Raw genomic sequence first — 19,614 nt, 5'->3', positions numbered from 1 at the left:
GTGTAGTGAACCATTAGCTCAGAAATGCTTGAAATGTTCTCCACATCATTAATACTTGTGTCATTTTCCACGTTCAGCTTCTACAAGGAGTGACACACTGAAGGACAGCAGCTTGGTGGTGTCCAAGAAGAAACATGCTCATACATCTGTTCAGGAGAGAAGAGCAGAGGAGGACATACGTAAAAACGGAGTGGCTTCAGCTGAGCTCAGGGCCGTGCACTTTCTTGCAGGTACGCAATAAAGTCAAGCTTGTGTGATGTATGGGAAATAAACACTCAGAAACTGGCCATCAGCTGCGAGTTAGTCTTTTTTTACAGCCAGAAGACTGATCAGCTACATTCGTCTCTCCTATGCAGTTCAGCCATGTGTTTCCCGTCAGCAAGCTGTATGTTTATGTAACATTGTGTGAGAGCGTTTGGGGGGTTTCTCCTCTGCTCTTCCTGTGCACTGTAGGGGTGGATCTGGGAGAATGGTCGTCCTGCAGAGCCCAGGTTTCTGAGGCTTCTAATTGGCTGTGGAAAGGCACCAGCCTAAGCCAGCCAACTGCTCACTAGGCTTTTGATGTGTCCCACTCTGAGCCACAGCAGGAGACTCTGATGAAAGCTTTCACTTGGGAAACAGTTCAGCCTTTCTCCTATAAAGTGAAGCCAGACAAATCCCATGGAGCTACTTTCACTGAGAAGGATGGAGGCTATTATACAATGCTGTTATTATTTACAATAAAAATATTTTACAAAGATCTAAAAACAGGAGAATTATTTATGGTTTAATGAGAGTGGGAAACAGCAATATCAAGTGTCAGTATCAAATATTAATATTATCACTCTTTTATAAATAATGCCAATAATATAATATTGTGAAATTTTCCACCATTTTTAAGGTGGCTGATGGTCAGTTCTTGGTCAGGGTTGTAATAGTCAACCCTGGGTCATTGTAAACCTCAGGTAAACAGATCTTTCTTTCCTGTTTCACACTGCACATACTCCTGCACATACCTTACCTGGGGTTAACAGTTAATCCTGGGTATTCATGGTCTGACATTGCACCGTACATTCTAAACCATGGGTTAACGTTCTTATTCGCTTTTTTGCAGATTAAATGTGGTGCTAATCCTACTACTTTTTAATTACAAGCGAGAAACGTTCCCCTACCCAGGGTTAAAAGCAGGGTTTGAAATGCTAAAACAGGGTTAAGAGCACTGTGAAAAGCCTACAGATAAGAGAACTACTTAACAGTTTTTGACTCACTTATATGATTCTTCTCCTACTTCTTCTTTCGGCTTTTCCCTTCAGGGGTCACCACAGCGAATCATCTCCCTCCACCTATCCCTATCTTCTGCATCCTCAACACTTCATATCCTCATTTATTACATCCATATACCTCCCACACTCATACCTTTCCTCTTCTCTCTCTGTATACACACTCTCCTCCCTCCTCTAATTCTTCTACCAACAGTAGCCCAATTTCCACGAGGGCCCTGTAGGTCAACGGCGCAGATGGTGGTCGTTGTTAACCCGGGCCTCGACCGATCCGGTATGAAATTCAGAGTACTGACGATTCGCATGATTAAATTTGGCAATGTTTTATCCCGGATGCCCTTCCTGACGCAACCCTCTCTATTTATCCGGACTTGGGCCCGGCACAGAAGTCCTTCAATTGTGACCCCCATGGCTAGATTACTACTTACTTATGTGATTGCCTTGTGTTATTCATATATTAAATTATGATGCCATTCCTCTTTCTTGTTTAACCATGAATTTCTATGGTCCATGTGCCAGGAGAGAGAGCGCTGGCAGACTGTTTGACGATCCACTGTAGAAGAGTCTTTAAAGTTTTGTGCAGCATCACTCTGGATCAGCCACTTATGTCTGAAGAACTCAAGGCTGAGCTGAACCCACTGATCATCACAATCTCATCAGCGTCTTCTCTGCCATCTACTCCTGTTCCATTCCATGAGCTTGAGGTAGTCTCTTATATGAAACTTTCCTTGATTGCTTGTGCTTTTGTATTTTATTTAATCTCATTAAATCTGACATCTATTCTCATCACTCTCAACAATGTTTTGGTGATAAAAGATATATAAGTTTTCTTCTTATACTGGCAGATCAATAAAGTGCCTGCTTAGAGGTCTCTGTGATGCCCCACATTCTGTAGCTGAGAGAGAAAAATTGTACACCACTAACATTTAGTCTGTCACAACCTAGTGTTCAGGCATTTGTATGTGCTTGTATTTGTATTTTGAACATTTAGTGGGGATTTATTTTCAATTCTTTTTGCACTTACAGCAAAAATGCATACCTGTTTACTGCCAGTACAAGTTCCACAACATGCCTGCCCACAGGACAAAAGGGCTGAGTCATGAATCAAACATATATTTCAAAGATGTGAATGTGATCCTCACTGGCCTCCTCAGCACTGAAGAGCTGCTTGAGTTCCTTAGGGGTCCACCGTTAGAGATTGAGATTCATGACCGTGATAGGAAAGTCGAAGAACCTTCTTCAAATCCAGCAATTTTTGGCACAGAGGCCACTGATGACAAATTAGCCAGCACAGCTCTAGTCCCTACCAAACAGACCATCAACAGCCCATTTAAGGAAATGAAGAAACTCTGTGACCCATTTGGTATTGCCAAGCTGAACCTTTCTGATCTTCTCAGAGGACACAGGTGTCTGAAACTCAGCCTACCTATAATAGGTTCCCATCCAGTGCACAGGCTTGGTGCTGACAAGAATGAATGTTGGGAAAATGAGCTTGAGGCAACAGGCGCTCTGGATGCCCAGGACAACACTATGCCAAATGGTCATTATCTTCAAGCGAACTCAGAGCTCAAGGTGCAGGTTGAAATAGCACACCCGTTCAATCCTGAATCTGACAAAAGTGAAGGACATTGTCCATTTGGCCGCATCGTATACATTTTCAAGTACAACAATATTACTTTTCTGGAACGACTGAAGTCTGAAATTTTACGAATCAATGCAGTGGCATTTCAAGTACACAGCTATAATGAAGAAGTGACTCGAGGAATCTTACAAGGTCATATAATGGATGCCATAGAAAAAGAAAACAAATATTTGAATGCTTTAACAGGGTTTCACTTCCTGGATAAGGCTCTACACCTTTTTCTCCTGGAAGGGCTGAAGGATGAAGCCATCAAAAAGCTCTGGGAAACAGTGCCTATAAAGTAAGAAACTGCATAGTTACAGTGCTTGAAGTAAAAAAGAAATAAGTGCTCTTTTGCCATGTTAATAACTAGTTACCAGTTTCAGCAATCCACTTAGTAATTTTGAAGCTTTGTGGAGAATAAAACACGAAGTTTGAAACGTACAAATATTACTTATTACAAATAATAAGACAGAATTAAGAAGACCGAAATTATTCAAGCATTCTAAAATTCTGACCTATCAAAATATTCAAAGACAGATGGACTGCACTGGAGACATGTATAATGAAGCCTGTATGCTTGTTCTCCATTCTTCCCCACTTGCTCTTAAATAAAGAGAAAACTGCAAAGAGAGCAACTGAACTCTCGTAATTACAATGTCTATACACATATTTTGGGTGTGAAGAAAACATACAGCTATTATTAGTTATTATAATTATAAAAATATGGTACCCAAAACCAAAAAATATTGATGTGTGAATTCTGGCCCACTTCAAGCACTGCTAGGATCATGCATATATTTTCAGATGCTATTCCTTTGTAGAATCTCTGGAATTGTTTATTTTACAGGTTGATGGAGGATATAGAGAAGCATGTCACAGTTCTTTATAACTCAGGTCTGAGCTTCTCCAAGAGGCTCTATGACACTCTGGATGTTGGGTTGAGTCCAATTCATCTCCACAAACCACTAGAGACCATTATGAGACAACCACTGCTATATATCAGAGACACAGTCCCCTACACCTGCCTACAAGCCATGTTACGGTACTGGTCATCAAAACATAGCTATTTTCAGTCATTTTAAAACACACACACACACAATACAACACAATCAGCCATAACAGTAAAGGTGAAGTCAATCACATTGAATATCTCATTACAGTAAGATACTCTTGTTATTAGGGAGCAAGTGAAAAGTCAAAGTTGATAAATGGCAGGAAAAATGGGCTCAGACACTCAAAGTCACTCAGATTAAGTGTAATGACAAAGTCCAACTTATGATGGCTAAACGACTTGGTCAGAGCATCTCCAAAACAGCAGGCCTTTGTGGTGTTCCTGGTATGCAGTGATTAGTACCTAACAATGACACCTGGTGAACCAGTGACAGGGTCATGTGTGTCCAAGGTTCAGTGATGTGTGTGAGGAATGAAAGCTAGTTAGTATTGTACGATACCACAGAAGAGCTACATCTGCTAAAAAAACGTTAATGCTGGCTATGCCAGACCACACAGTGCATTGCAGCCTGCTGTGTATGGTGCTGTGTAGCTGCAGACTAGTCAGAATGTCCATGCTGACCTGTGTCTGCTGACTACAATGGACAGGTAAGCATTAGAACTGGACCAGTGGAAGCAATGGAAGAAGGTGGCCTGGTCTGATAAATCACTTTTTCTTTTACATCATATGGGCACATGGTTGAGTGTGTGTAACTTACCATAAGAAGCTGGCTGAAGCAGTGTGACGTAATGTTCTGCTGAACAACCTTAGGTCCTTGGATTCATCTGGATGTTACTTTGACACCATCTACCTAAACATTTTTGCAGACAAGTTGATGGCAAGAGAATTCCCTGAAGGCAGTGATTATTAATGTTATTCAATTCACTGGTCAGTGGTTTTAAATAGAGAGAGAGAGAGACTGATAAAAACCATCATTGCATGTTTGCATAGAAATGCTTGCAAAATAGCACTTAAATAATAGTACACGTACACACTTCCACATGGGTAGGTTTTTTCCCCAGATTCATGTTGTTATACTGTTATGCTTTTATTTAGTTTGATCTGATCTTCCTGGTTTAGAATAAATCACCTCTGCCAAGTGAGTAAACTTGAAGATGTGGTCCAAAACAACCTGTTCCCATCAGCTGAAATGGTTCTCAACTTGAGGAAAGAGTTTGGAATTATACCAAATAGCAGAGGAGTGGAGAGAATAATGGCAGACAGCAGTGACACAAAGGTTATTTCGCATCCTGATGTATCACAGAGGACATATATACCCCTCGACAACTACAATAAAAACTATCTGGCATGGAAACAAAGTCAGACAAATGAAGGGCTATGCAGGAAAAATTTTATACCGGTATGACTAATCATTCCTGAAAATATAATGGTGAAGAAATATCATCTATAAAATGTGATGTGTAATAAAATTGTGTTTCTTTGCTGGTGCTTCAGGCCAACATTGAGGACATCCGAAAAGCGACGAGTGCTTTACAGACACTAAAGCCAAAAGTGTTTGTAGCTAAAGCTGATGATGGTCAGTCTGCCCACAACTACAGTATTCAGACAATGAACAGTACCAGTCTGGCTAAAGGGCTACTGTATAAAGAGATGGCAAAGGTCAGAATGGGGAAAATTATCTTCCTATAACAGCACACCACAGAGTGGGTTTTTTTTTTTGTAAAAATGTTAACTGAAATTTCAGACCAAATAAAGTCGTATATCAAATAAGTTCATTCTATTTTTTTTTATTTACATTCTAATATTTACTCTAACTGGGAATGTTAGAAATGTACTTCTAGATGGTCACATAACTATACGTGTTCTAGGAGCCAGCTCGCAGGTTCACCTACAGCCAGCATTACCACTCCTTCACACTGGACCCTGTGGATGTAGAGGCTGAGCATAAGGCTTCAGAGGCCAGGTCTCGAGCTGCGTGGCGTACCTGCAATGGCTTCATCCTTTATAATTTCAAGGACAGCATGGAATCCAACAAACACCCAGAAGAGGCTCGGGTGGAGGAGCTTAGAAAGGTGATGTCACAGTCATGCGTGTTCCCTGTTAGCCCCCACGAGTTTCAGGTTCCATCCCCATCATGTTCCTCCCAAGAAGCAATTTCATTTTATGGTCATTCCAGAGAGCTTGTGCAAGAATATAGACATTTAAATGCTGCGTACATACCACACCACCTCTGATCTTAAGTGGGTATTTGGTTGCCTGTAATGTGACATGGCAATGCAGATTGATGGATAACTACAAAGGTCTTAACCAGATGACCAGGCTTTTCTAAGACACTCGCTTTATCTGATCCACTGAATGTGAGATTTATTGTCCTAAAATGAGCATAAGCCAACTGAACAAATATGTCTTGGAGAATATATGACAGAGGAAAGTCTTGCGATATCCTCTAGTGCAGGGATATTTCAATTTTTGTTCCAGTTATTTAAAGTCCTTGCTCACAAATGTCTGGATAAATAACTGCCATGACTGAGTGGTGAGAGCATTTACCTTTTACTGATTCGTTCATGGCTATAAATAAGACATCTCAATTTGACCTGGTTATGTTTTGTTTCGCTTCATGTTAGCACTTTTGACTAATGTCATGGACATAAACAAATTAAACATATGCTTTAGAGATTATACAAGCCATATCATCTCTTCACTAATCAGATCAGAGAGGGTAAATGAAAGAGAACAGAGTAAAACAGTGAAACGTTTGCAAAAAACTCCACCACTCTACCATTAGGGAAATACTTTACATGCTCGAAACAAGTCATAAAAGTGGATCAGTCATGATACTTCATGTTTAAAAACTACAGCCAGTTTTTTTTCAGGTGTCGAGTGTTTCTGCAACAGTATTTTCGGCATACTCGGTTCGATCTGCTGAAATAGTTTGCTGGACCAGCAACTAATGCCCCCTGCTCTACAGGAATATCTCACTTATACAATTCATCTTAACTGAATAAAAAAATTGCAGCTTAACATGCAACACAGGTTTGACCCACAGTTTATCACAGTGTGAATATTTGTTCTCCATGATCAGCCCTGGAAAGAGAACATTCTTCATGAGAACATACTTAAGCCAGTCCTGAACAGGACCAGATGGCCTTGGAACAAACGGCACGAGGACTTCGAGCTTTACCGGAGACCACCTGCTGTTTTTAGTCCAGTACCCCCAGTTACTATTCACCTTGCAGGTAAAAATCTAGGCACAAATTGTGTTGCTGGTTTTTAAATCGATATCTAATGTTCACTCACTCAGCTTTCTGTGGGCTTCTTATAGGAGAAGCTCTGCATCAGGAAAAGCTTCAAGCTGCACATGCTCAGTATGTCAGATGGCTGAGAAAAATCTTGCCTGATAAAGAGTCTGCAAGTTGTGGTCGAGTCCCAGAGTTCAAGTGCCATATGAGAAGAGCAGGGCTGGATAAACTGAATGATATACTGAAGGACAAGCCTATGAAGCTATCTCTGAGAGCATGGAAAGAATCACTGGTACAGGTTTACCCAACACAAACATAAAATTAGTGAACCTTAAGTAAATGGTCTATACAATCAAATTTGCAAAATCCTTTATACTCACACAGTTTGATTTAATATACATTAAACGACAGGTTTCATTCAACTGTTACACACCAGAAACAGAACAGTGTAACCACTCCGTGTATTTTCAGCCCATGCCATATACTAACACAAAGCAGGAAGATAAACTGGATTCGTCAGACACACAGACATATCCAAGACCTGCTAGTGAACACAGCAAGTGCCAGTTTGGGTGAGTAGTTTGTTTGATTCCTCCCTCTGGTTTAGAAACTACCAGAAGACCACTAACTACCACTAACAATCAATGGCTAAAAAAATTCCATTTTATCAAGATTGTTTGATCAAAGGATAAGAATAAACTAGTAAAAAGTAGTAATTGAAGGTTTATTTTAACAGGCGTTACTGGAGGCCACACTCCTTTCAACACAAGCGAACTGCCCTGCCTCTTAGAGATGAAGAAAAAAGTTTGCATGTCTTTCAAACACCTCAGAACACCGCCAACACGAACACAGATTTAAACACCCAACACAAGCAAAATGTCATAGAAATGAGGACCTATAACAGTGTTGCTGTTCTCATCAAGTAAAAAGGCTGGTACAGCTCCAGGCTTCAGAGCTATTGCGTATGAAGAAGTGTTATTGTTTCTTATATCATATACATCCCTGTTGATTAAAAAAAAAGAATTAACCAGTAGAAAATGTTGTCACAGTTTTTTTTCACTTACTAATGCCGTTTTGTATTTTAAAATATGGAGACTAGTATTTACAATGATACATTTTGATAAGAGCAAGGTGGTAGATTGCATATTCAGTTAAATTAACACATGGACCTTTAGACAAATTTAGTTGACCTAAACCGGAATCATCCAGAATATGCCTAACATCCAATCAGAATGCAGTACAGTAACACCTAGAGCCATAAGTGCCGCATCAGTACGTTCTTTCAAGAGGGTGGGAGCAGATATATGTTCGCTTCTCCAGGACTTCCTGGGCAATCTTCTTAATGTTGGCATCATTGTTCTCTGGAGAATCTGGAATGAATAGGCTTTAATTATTGACAAAAACCAATCCATTCTGTAGAATCCAATCCATTCTAAGTGAAGGTGTCTCAGGCAGCTGAAGCAATTGGTTTGGGTGCAAGTGGAAGACTATGTAGTGCTGAGTGACTTATGGTAGAAGACTTTAAGTGCGAAACCATACTCCACATGCTGGAGCTTTGTCTCCCAATGCTATAAAATGCACCAGGCCTGGTCTCAATTACTGTTGTATAGTACTCACCTCGTTGCAGCTGAGTCATCCAGTAGTTGTTTTTGAAGAAAGCGTCCGTGCAGAAGGTGTTTGCTATCAGCACCTACACCAGTTAAAACCCCCCCAAAAAAACACAATACCAGCACTGTGCAAGTTAACATTAGCATTAACACAGCTTGCTTACGCAGGGGTTTCTTAACAACAACCAAAGCCCAAGTATGAAGAATATACTGTAACTTAACTAAGCCTGAATTTGTCCTAACTTCTACACCTCTCCTCTAACACTCAAACAAAAATCTTGTATGGTAGCACTAGTTATATTGTCTTCTGCTTGATATATTGCTTCGCCTGCATTTCCGCAATCGTAAATTGCTATGCATAAAAGTGTCTGCTAAATGAAAAAATGTATTAAACAAAATCATCACACAGTAAGATCAGAACTATTAGATGAAATGATACTTCACCATGGAGTCATTATCATGTTTTTTAATAAGCACAGTCTTATAATGCACAGAAATGGGCCCCTAGCTCAACATTAAAATGATTCTTTTCCATTTTAATCAATACCAGGCCTCTCCTCTACTCCATTTTCTACTCTATTTCCTTTCATTTCATTTTTGGCTTGAGGTGTACATCACACACTTTACACAAGTGGCCACTTTTAGCAGAAGAGAAGGAGGGTGTGGTGGGAACCGATTTTCCAGAACAGAATTGCTTTGCCCTTGGCAGGATAACATTAGTGATTTCATTTTGAACTCTGTACAAAGTCATGTTGGCTTGTTAACTGGCTGGCTGGCTGTCTACAAATGATAGCTGAGCTCTGCCAGCTGTCTGTACAGACAGCATAGTTAGCTACATGAAACCGAACAGCTTCTATTTCTCAGGCTCTTTTTAACTGTTTTGAAAAGGAAATCTCTCCTTTTTACAGAGTGTTTTTAGTAAGAGCTCCGGATGTGTTCGTTGACTCATCCATCGGCCCTCAGAATCTCACTAATGTTCTACTGCAGCAGTGTAATGCTCTGTTGGTTACTTTAGAGGAGTGACGCTAAAAACAACATGTATACTGCATGTATAGATGTCCAGAGTGATGAGCATGAAGTCTAGATCTTCTCACAGCGCAGGCTAGATATACTTCAGGGTTTTTTTCTTAAAGAAATTCTTGGTCATGGCTGTTAAACTAAATTAAATTCCAAATGTACTTGCATTCCACTGAATGACAGCAAACTGTATTTCTTATCCACTTAATGCACATAAAAATATAAATGAATTGAAATTTTACTTCCTGTTTTGGGGTTATTTTGCAAGACATACAACTAACTTAACACATAAGTCATAAAAGGCTTCTCCTATCATCTGATCTCGAGTCTCGAGTGACCCAGTTGGCACACATAGTGAAGACGACTTGGTCATGTCTTGATTTTAAGTGATGGGTGGCACTTCTTTTTATGCTGTTTTTTTTTTTTTGGCCAGCCTCTTACTAGAAACCTTGTGGTGTATTGCTTACATGCGAACTTGTAGTTTGTGGTGTTTGGTTGAGAGGTTCTGATGGATAATTGACTGAAATGCTGTCTGTGTTTGGGTAAAAGGCTGTCAGGTGTCTGGTCGAGAAGCTTGGTTGATTGCGAAATAGTTACCTCATGTTGGTGGTTGCGGAGACCGATGCTGATGGAGCGGCTGGCACGGGACAGCACTGCCGTCATCGCATAGAGGTTAATCAGTGTATCGGCAACTCTCTTCAGCACTAGTTGCTCATCTACTATAGTCTAAAACACATGGAACGATACGCAATCAACAACCTTGAGAAACTTTCATAGTGAAAGCCAAACCTAGGAAACAAATGCTTAAAGGTTAAATACTCTTGCTAACCAATTATCAACATGAGAGTAAAAAAAAAAATCAGTCAGCCGCCACATCCATTGCGCATGCATTGTGAAGCTTGATATAATCCATGCACCGTGCAGATGTGACCAAGTAAAATGATTTATTGCTATAACTGCTTCCTTCGCATGTAAAGGAAAAATAAACAGTGATTAAATCAAGCCGAAGAACAACGTCCAAAAATCTCATGTCTCTTTGTGACTGGAGTCCTAATTACAATAGCATGGCCTTTTTTTTTTTAACCAGGAAGACAGGGTGAGGAGAGCTAGGGACAGCTGTCTCACACATGAGGCCACACATTACCTCAGTGCAACAGGAAATAGGGGAATAGCAAGGCGGTCCCAACAGTACTCAACAGGCCCACACTAATTATCCTGCACCTCCTTATGGCAAGCAGCAACACTCTGGGATGTTAAACCAATAGCATGTTTTCTCTGGCGGTATTTTAAAAAATCTACAGAAGAAGTGATCACATAAAAGTCCGAAAGGCAAGGAAAAAGTGAGGCAAGGAATGAGGAATTCCTTCGCAGTGGCAACTGAAAGATTTGGCAGTGAGATTTTCTGGCACTGTAAATTTAGCATGATCAAATAAATGAACGTATTTATTGGAACATTTATCAAGCTTTTTAGTAGAAGAAGTTTACCTTTCCGTATCTGTAGAGCAGGCTTTCTACAGTGGAGCCGAACAAGGCCACGTTCTGCTCCAACATCTTAGCGCTCTCCTGTATGAGACAGAGGCAAGGCATCATTTACTTCAACATGAAACAGACTCTATCTGGAATAGACAACTCACTATGCGTCACATTTGATCAGTTTCACTTGCGAATGAAGGAAAAGCAATAGGTGTTGATTAATCTGTTATAACAGTACAGCCCTGCCAATGGTTTCAGCTGTAATTCCAATCATGTTTTATATTAATGTGCAAGGGGCTACATAAAAATTACATAATGATGGAAATCATTATTCTATTACATTACAACATTTCTGTTAACACTCTCTGGTGTCACCCAGATGAGGATAAGTTCCCTTATGAGCCTGGTTCCTCTCAAGGTTTTCCTCCTCATATCTCAGGGAGGTTTTCCTTGCCAGTCACCTCAGACTTGCTCATTAGGAATAAATATAAATTTAATTTAAATACAAGTCCAACATTCAAACCTTATCATTTTTATTCTGTATTTTTTATATTCTGTAAAGCTGCTTTGAGACAATGTCCAAAACTCAACTGAACTGAACTGAATTAATTAACCTGTTTAAGCATCAGAACCCAGTCTGTATAAAATATATACAGAACATTCACATGATTGTGTACTTTCGAGAAAGTTGTAAAAGGCATTTCTTCTACGACTTAGCTCATTTGAAACCCTATAATGTGTTACTTTCTCTGTTATTTTTTCTATATTAACAGGGATCTGTACAGCGGACACTTCCCATGATCTAATCCTCATAAAAAGTGGTGTTATTTAACTCAGAAAACTGTCGAATTTTTCTGTAAGAAGGTGGCAGCTTAACATTTTAGTGCTATGTCTATAAGTTTTCCATCCCAGAAAAGTCTTAAGCAGAGGATTTTCTGTTTTCAAAATAACACAAAAAGCAATGATTAACAACAGAGAGAGTTAAATTGTCCATTAAATTATAATGTGTCATTCGTTAATAAACAAAATGATGTAATCACTGGCAAAATGTAGTGGTATAAGAGCAATAAAACACTTCAAGCCATTCTGTTAAAAGAAAATCATCAGCTTTAACAGCGTTCACCTTCATGCTTTATTTGCTTTTACTAGATTTCCATACAGACGTGTTGATTTAAAAGATTTAAGATAAGACCACATAATACCAAATTTAGATACCGTCAAACTGGGGTGAACCACACCGTCCTTGCCCGTCAGGCCAAAGTCCACGGTCCTCCCCAGAGACTCCTTCAGCTTCTTCCCCAAAATCTCAAACACCACACTGACATTCCCCTTTTTCATCTCCCTAAACAAGGCAGCCAAACACAAGCAGTTTACCTTGCTGCATTCTTTAACTGTGACAAGGCACAGACATATTTACAGTTTATACATACTTGATTTTTCCTGTTAGGATTTTGCCTGCATACTGCATTCCGGTGAGAGCAATGTACATTCTCAGGATCTCATTTGTTCCCTACAAGCAGACAGAAAAAAAAAATCTAAGGAAAATAATTAGGTAATACGTTTATATCAAGCATCATGTGCCCTCTAGTGGTCAAGTGAATATTTCATACTTCATATTGTCTAAGCACAGCCAGAATCCAATCCACAACCCAGATAAATTGCTGCAAATTTATTCAGTAATGTTTGATCAATCATAAGACGTCTAATATGTGGGAAAGTATGTAGTAAGTGGACCAATCTGTATAATATGACTCCAATCTTTGTTCAGATACCTCGAAGATCTGCAGGATTCGACAGTCCCTGAGGTAGCGCTCAAAAGGGTAGTTCTTGGTATATCCAACTCCTCCTAAAACTTGCAATGCCTCACTCACACAAACCCAAGCACCCTCAGAACTGAAGACCTGCAGAAACACACACACACACACACATGAAAATACCACACCACAAATATATAATCCATCTTGAATTTTGTAATCTATTGTACATTTTTTCCCCAGTGGTTCTATTGAATGCATTTGCCTTAGGTTAACAAACCCATTTTCTTCACTTTGTAGGGGCATTATATATAATAATAAAAGGGGTTAATAATGAACAAATAAAAAGCTTTTACTTGGGCACAATACTTCCTAGATATCATTTTCTGGAGGGTTTTTATGTGGTACGGTGCACCATGTGGAATGTTATTTTTCATAATGCCTTTTCCATTAGGCATCAAATTTTATAGACACTCATTCATTTCTAAACAAATGTTTAAATAAATACAGTTCTGGTTTTTATGATGCTTCGATTCATTTCTATTTTTTTCTTATTTTTGAACATTGCTATCATAGAGGGTTAAAGTCAATTGCTGCTCACTATCGTCTATCAAGATGTTACTTCTAGCTCGTTCCCCCTTAACGAAATATTCCAACATGTTCTTCAACCTATCGTCCTAAACTACAGCATCTGTAGCTTACATATAATTACTATAGCCATTAATCATTTTTGTACCTGTTCATATAAAAGGAAAAGAACAGAAAATCTTTTTATGCAAAACTTATAATAAAAGTATAAGGACTGTCAATAAAAGTTTATCTTTGTTATCTTTTTGAATTACTTCATTCTTGCAAATTAAGCCTTAAACTTGTAGAATTCATCCTTAGTGCCAGCGTGGTTAAGCCTAATTTGTTTCAGATTTTTTCCTCTTATTCTAAGTTACATCTTTTTACATATTTACATAAACCCATGATAAACGTTATTGATCCTGAAAAAATCCATCAGTCCCTCCAGGATTTTTTTGTGATTGTTGCATCAAAAAATCCTTGATTTTATTTCAGCTTCTTTGAAAATTTGTGATGCAACTTGCAGCTTTTTTGTTCTTTTTTTGCAGAAAACTACCTGAGCTGGTAAAACTGCAAGCACAAGATTCTTCTTTTAAACTACTTCCAGTGAAGACAAGCATGTAATTACTTTCACCAAAGATCATGGCTAATTTTGCTCTCATGGACTTCACTAAACTCCTGCCCCAATGATAAAATGCATCCCCCTTAGACAGAGATAAGAAGGGACCAAAAATGCAGACAAAAGAGTGGTCACAATGTGGCCAAAAATCTTTACCTTCACCATGGCTGCCTCTACAGAGCAGTCAGGAACTCCAGGCCGGTCCATCAAGCCAGCGGTCAGATATGCCATGCTCTCCATCACAAATGCATTCTGGGCCATGATGGCAAACTTTTCCTGTAAAAAAGACGAAAAAAAGCCCATTTGTTTACCAACAACTATCTAGCAGCCGTTATCCTACAGTGCTGATGATCAGCATACCTGAATCATCCCAAACTCAGCAAGGTTCTTCGTGAACTGTTTCCTTGTGCCTGCATATTCTGCCGTCATCTCTGTAAGACAAAGCAGTGCTTATTTTGCTTGATCCAGTCTGTTTCACGAAAAAACACTTAGTCCGCTTTAACATCCTTATACCAATCAGCTTCTTGATCATTCCTGCACTCGCACTTCCCATGCTGAACCTCCCGCTGTTCAGGATGTTCATAGCAATCTGAGGAGACACAAACACATGAGACTGTAACATGCTAAACACACACAGGAGCATACTTATTTTAAATACTGAAAAATACTACTCAGTATGGTGCTGTGTAATCACCTTAAATCCACCACCAACTTCACCAATCACATTCTCTATGGGCACTTTTGTGTTTTCAAACGCGACTTCACATGCTAAAAAAAAAAAAAAAGACACAAGGAAAGCAGTCATCAACTAAAGGGTTGTACCAATGATGGATATGAAAATACAAGAATCTCTACTTTAAAATGAAGACTTCAGTATGTGTTAGCATAAGGACATCACACATTGTAAAGGACACACTGTGAACTAACTGTTAGAGCCTCTGATTCCCAGCTTGTCCTCTGGTTTGCCGCTCGTCACCCCACCAAACGCTCTCTCCACAATGAAGGCTGTAATCTTGTCTTTCTTTTGCCCATCCTTGTCCATCACCTCAGTTCTTGCAAAAACTGTCATGATGTCCGCCATCCCTCCATTGGAGATCCAGATCTTGAAGGGATGCAGACAAAAATCAAATGCACAAAATTTTTGTTTTAGTCTAAATGCAGTTCAGTTTTTTAGGTCTGCATGGATCTAAGAAAATAATGCAGCTCATAAGTAACTGAAGTCTAGCTCAGCTGAACCATTTCCCATAAAATCTTAACCTTAAACTTCAAGGTTATTATATGTTAGATTTGAATTATATATTTGAAAAGGCTTTGACTTAATGAGCTTACACAAAAAAATACATTACATGTCCGATTATTTAACACTGATTGACTCATTCAAATACATAAGTCTAAAATCTAGAAGTCAAAATTATTTTGTTTGCATGCCCACTTATTACTAATAATAGCCACCTTTGAGCCATTAAGCAGGAAATGTTTCCCGTCTTCTGTCAGAGTAGCCCGTGTCTGAATAGAGGCAGCATCACTTCCACTAAAACAAAGAAGACATTATGACATTAATGATTTTCTAGGGTCAAAAAGCATGAAAAGTACAATCTAGAGGTAATGGCATCAGACCTGCCCGGCTCAGTCAGACAGAACGCTGCTACATGCTCTCCTGAAGCCAGTCGGGGCAAGTATTTGGCTTTCTGCTCCTCAGTTCCAGCCAACAGGATTCCCTGAAACAACAGTGTATGTGAGATTCACTTATTTAATCCTTACAGAGTTTAATACACTGCCTCAATTAACCAAAACCCAGATGAGCCCAGATATCCTCTATATTCTTAAACCTTATCATGCACCAGCCTTTTAAAACCAGCCATATATATATATATATATAGGAAGAGGAGCAGGCAGGACAGTTCATAACAGAGTTGCTAAGTATGGCTAATTTAAAAATATTCCATTGATTGTTTAAAAGGAAAAAAAAATAAAATTAAATGTAAAGTTTCTACGAGATCAGTGTATCTGCAAAAAAAGCATGTCTTCGATGTACAGAATTATTTGTACCAACAGATATATAACAAAGATTAGCACAGGCACAGGGATTATGGAGTGGATAATATATGTACATCAGAAATGTGTGTGTACCACAGGTGCCTTGGTTCCTATGCCAAAGCTGAGAAAAAGAACAACAGTGTGTCTCCCTTTACCAATACACTAATTTGTTCTGCTACTTTCATATTTTTTTTGCTAAAAACCTGAAAACCAGACCTGCCATGTCAGACATAGCTGAAGAAAGGGATGTATCAAACTGCACAAAATGATCAGCTAGACTGCATGCTGGATCACTATGTTGTTAGGTTTCAACTGCTTATTAGAAGATGAGTCTAAAATTCACTACATTGGAATCTAAATCATAAGTCAAGTGTAATCGCCTCATGACTTCATTTATCTGAGGCCATGTTATTAATGTCACCCTGTCCCACTGTAATTCATGACCACAAGTTGCAGCTGTGGGTTTAAAGTATAAAATGTTTTACAAGGTGCTCAGCAAATTAATGATAAAGTATGATCATTTAGCTAAAAATTTCTGTCCTTATTTTATATTCTAGTTTGTGTCAACAGACAAGGTATAGCAGCTTGTTTGTGTGTGTGTGTGTGTGTGTGTGTACATCGAAATACCATCACTTACCTTTAATCCAATGGCCTGATGTGCTGCAAGTGTGACCGCAATAGATCCATCAAGGGATGTGATCTCTCCCAGCCGAGCGTACATGGTATTGGAGAGACCGAGGCCGCCTGTACAAAAAAAAAATATACTCTAAATGTTCAGTATCTTTCACGGTCATAACACCATGCACGGGTCTTGCATTAAGTCAGTAGATGTCTGGTTGGTCTCACCATACTCCTCAGGCACCTGGATTCCAAACAGCCCCAGTGCTTTCAGCCCATCCAAGGTTTCAGGAGGGATTTTCGCCTCCTCATCAATCTTCTTAGAATCCACTTAAGAGAGATGTTAGGTATTAAGCACGGTTTCACTGGTTTACTTTACAGAAAGACATCTTTAATCAGCTCACTCACCATCCTCGCTGAAAAATTTCTCCACCGGAGCAACGAACTGTTTAATCTCTTCTAATTCTTCATTACTGATTTCTGGATAAGGAAAGACTTCATCCTAAAGAAAGGAATGGATTGACAAAACATAAGTACTTCAGATAAAATGGTGAATAGTTATTAGATTTATAGTATAGATGACCAATAGATAACCATTCGCTGTAAATAGTTATCAATAAAATTACTTGGAATTTTTTTTTTTTATCCATAATTAAATGCATGCCACATCAACCTACTTGGACATGACCCAAGACAATTCTCAGGAAATTAACAAAAGAGCTGATGAGTGAAAATATGTAAGAAATCAAAACGGCACTTATTAAGGTTGCTGATTTTAATTCCTTAGACAAAATGAAAAGACGTGAAGAAAAGCTTTAGATTCAGTAAAGAAGACCAACAGAAGACCTGTATGGAAACTAGACTGATCATTTCTGTTTAAAATGCAAAAATGTGTTAAATGATTGGCTAGAGATATACTGTCTAAAGCTCCTTTCATACACTATTCACAAAAAGTTAAGGATGTTCGGCTTTCGGGTGAAATTTCAGGAAACACCTAAAATGCTCTATAACCTTTACAAGTGAACTTAATTTGACCTCTACACTTTTGAATGCACATGTCCAACTGTTCAGTGTTTCAGTACTTTTTGCATAACTTGCTGTTCTCTAACAAGGTGCTTAACGGCAAAATTCACAACTGGTGTTTGATACCATGAATCGACCAATAAATTTTCTGGTCCAATTAGAATTGTATTTAAACAGTCCTCTTCATCATGCTGTTCACATTTTCACATCATGAGACCAAGACCACACCTAACTTGATCAAACTTGACCTCAATTGATCAACAGTACCTCGCCATTGCGAGGCTTCAAACAGGATGTTCTCAGAGGGAAGTGGCCACTGAGCTTAGAGTGTCACAAAGTGTCATCAGCAGGTTGCGACAGAGATACAGAGAGACTGGAAGAATCACAGAAAGGCATAGAAGTGGACGTCCTTTGGCCACATCCCACGTTGATGACTGCTTCATTGTGAACAGTGCCCTGCGGAACCGGATGATGAATGCCACTCAACTCCAGGCACATTTAAGGGAGGTGAGAGGCACCCAAGTGTAATGTCAGACCATTCGAAACCGTTTACATCAGCATGGTCTGCGTGCTAGATGACCTGCAAAGGTACCTGACCACATCACCAGGCACAGGCGTTGGGCCAGGGAGCATTTACGCTGGACGAGGGACCAGTGGGCCTCACTGCTGTTCTCTGATGAAAGTCAATTCACATTGAGCAGAAATGATGGCCGCCAATGATGTTGCATAGAACGCTATGGTGTGTCTACTCAATACAGAACTGCCCTACATCTTGTGAATAGTACAGTGACAAGCCAATACTACCTGAATAACATCATTAATCCAGTCATTGTGCCCCTGCATGAACAACACAGGCCTAATTTCATCTTCATGGATGACAATGCTCCAGCTCATCGAGGTTGCATCATTAGGGAACGGCTGCTGGAGGCTGGGGTACCTCAAATGAAGTGGCCTGCACTTTCTCCAGACCTGAATCCCATAGAAACCTATGGGATCAGCCGAGTCGCCGTGTAGAGGCTCGTAACCCTGCACCCCAGTACCTCAATGACCTGAGGGCCACCCTTCAAGAAGAGTGGAATGCCATGCCTCAGCAGACAATAAGTCGACTCGTGAACAGCATGAGACGTCGTTGTCAAGCTGTAATTGATGGTCAGGGGCACATGACAAATTATTGAGACATTGACATTTTTTGTTGTGGTATACCCACCACTGCTGTTGGCTTTTGTTTCAATAAATAGTCTGAGATGAGGAAATCACCATTGCATGCTTCTACTTAAATGCCCTACTTTCATGATATAATATCACTGTAGCGTGAACTTTTTACATTTTCCATAAATTTCACCCAAAAGCCAAATATCCTTAACTTTTTGTGAGCAGTGTATTTGTGAACAGGTACTCACAGTGACCAGAGATCATTCATTTACAAGGGCATTTACATTTTTGTGGTTCATTCTATAACACCAACACAGTCTCAGTGGTCGAAAAAGGGCTAAACATTTAAGCTCAGTGATTTAATAATTCCCCTACAGGTATTTACATTAAGCCATACATGTCTGTTCTCCCCCACCTTGTTCACTTTCCCCAGGAACAGATCTTTGGCGTAGGCTAAACTCCTGGAGCTCGTCTGGACACAGCGGTGAGGCACGTGAAACCGAGAGGTCAGCTCTTTACCGGCTCTGCTGGAGAGTAATGTCCTCCCGAGCTTAGCTGTTTTTGTCAAAGCAAGGATTCTGTTGAGGTTCATCGTTTTGTACATAACTTCTCCAACTGAGTTACCTCTGCAGCTGTAACCCGTGAAACCTTTACCCTATATTCGTCGCACAGA

General features: G+C 39.6%; 2 protein-coding genes across 3 annotated transcripts in view; one reads left to right on the top strand and one right to left on the bottom strand.

Moving 5' to 3' along the window:
- Nucleotides 1–8,000, top strand: part of cfap92 (cilia and flagella associated protein 92 (putative)) — a 12,806-nt gene extending 4,806 nt beyond the window's left edge. For both annotated transcript variants that reach the window (XM_058372951.1, XM_058372950.1), the window contains exons 9-19: nt 78–230; nt 1,779–1,963; nt 2,286–3,181; nt 3,731–3,925; nt 4,955–5,234; nt 5,330–5,494; nt 5,704–5,907; nt 6,918–7,071; nt 7,158–7,366; nt 7,546–7,646; nt 7,811–8,000. In XM_058372951.1, the coding sequence (XP_058228934.1) occupies nt 78–230; nt 1,779–1,963; nt 2,286–3,181; nt 3,731–3,925; nt 4,955–5,234; nt 5,330–5,494; nt 5,704–5,907; nt 6,918–7,071; nt 7,158–7,366; nt 7,546–7,646; nt 7,811–8,000 (2,732 nt within the window). The remainder of the gene's footprint in view (nt 1–77; nt 231–1,778; nt 1,964–2,285; nt 3,182–3,730; nt 3,926–4,954; nt 5,235–5,329; nt 5,495–5,703; nt 5,908–6,917; nt 7,072–7,157; nt 7,367–7,545; nt 7,647–7,810) is intronic.
- Nucleotides 7,427–19,614, bottom strand: acad9 (acyl-CoA dehydrogenase family, member 9). Its single transcript, XM_058372953.1, has 18 exons — nt 19,357–19,614; nt 17,175–17,268; nt 16,995–17,096; nt 16,786–16,892; nt 15,729–15,829; nt 15,564–15,642; nt 15,039–15,213; nt 14,806–14,879; nt 14,625–14,700; nt 14,472–14,542; nt 14,268–14,387; nt 12,944–13,072; nt 12,602–12,681; nt 12,387–12,513; nt 11,184–11,261; nt 10,296–10,424; nt 8,692–8,764; nt 7,427–8,444 (listed from the first exon to the last, which is right to left on the bottom strand). Exons 1-18 carry the CDS (start codon nt 19,543–19,545, stop codon nt 8,344–8,346), a joined length of 1,905 nt encoding a protein of 634 aa, XP_058228936.1. The 5' UTR covers nt 19,546–19,614; the 3' UTR covers nt 7,427–8,343.

The sequence above is a fragment of the Hemibagrus wyckioides genome, linkage group LG21, assembly GCF_019097595.1.
Source record: "Hemibagrus wyckioides isolate EC202008001 linkage group LG21, SWU_Hwy_1.0, whole genome shotgun sequence".
Classification (NCBI taxonomy): domain Eukaryota; kingdom Metazoa; phylum Chordata; class Actinopteri; order Siluriformes; family Bagridae; genus Hemibagrus; species Hemibagrus wyckioides.
Note: the sequence above shows the minus strand (reverse complement) of the source record. Positions and strands in the feature narration are given on the sequence as shown.

Coding starts and splice junctions, on each gene's coding strand:
- acad9 (XM_058372953.1), bottom strand. CDS start 19,545: ATGTACAAAACGATGAACCTCAACAGAATCCTTGCTTTGACAAAAACA. Junction 14,880..15,038: donor GGGAATCAGAGGCTCTAACA/GTTAGTTCACAG, acceptor TTTTTTTTTTAG/CATGTGAAGTCGCGTTTGAA. Junction 14,701..14,805: donor AAGTTGGTGGTGGATTTAAG/GTGATTACACAG, acceptor GTGTCTCCTCAG/ATTGCTATGAACATCCTGAA.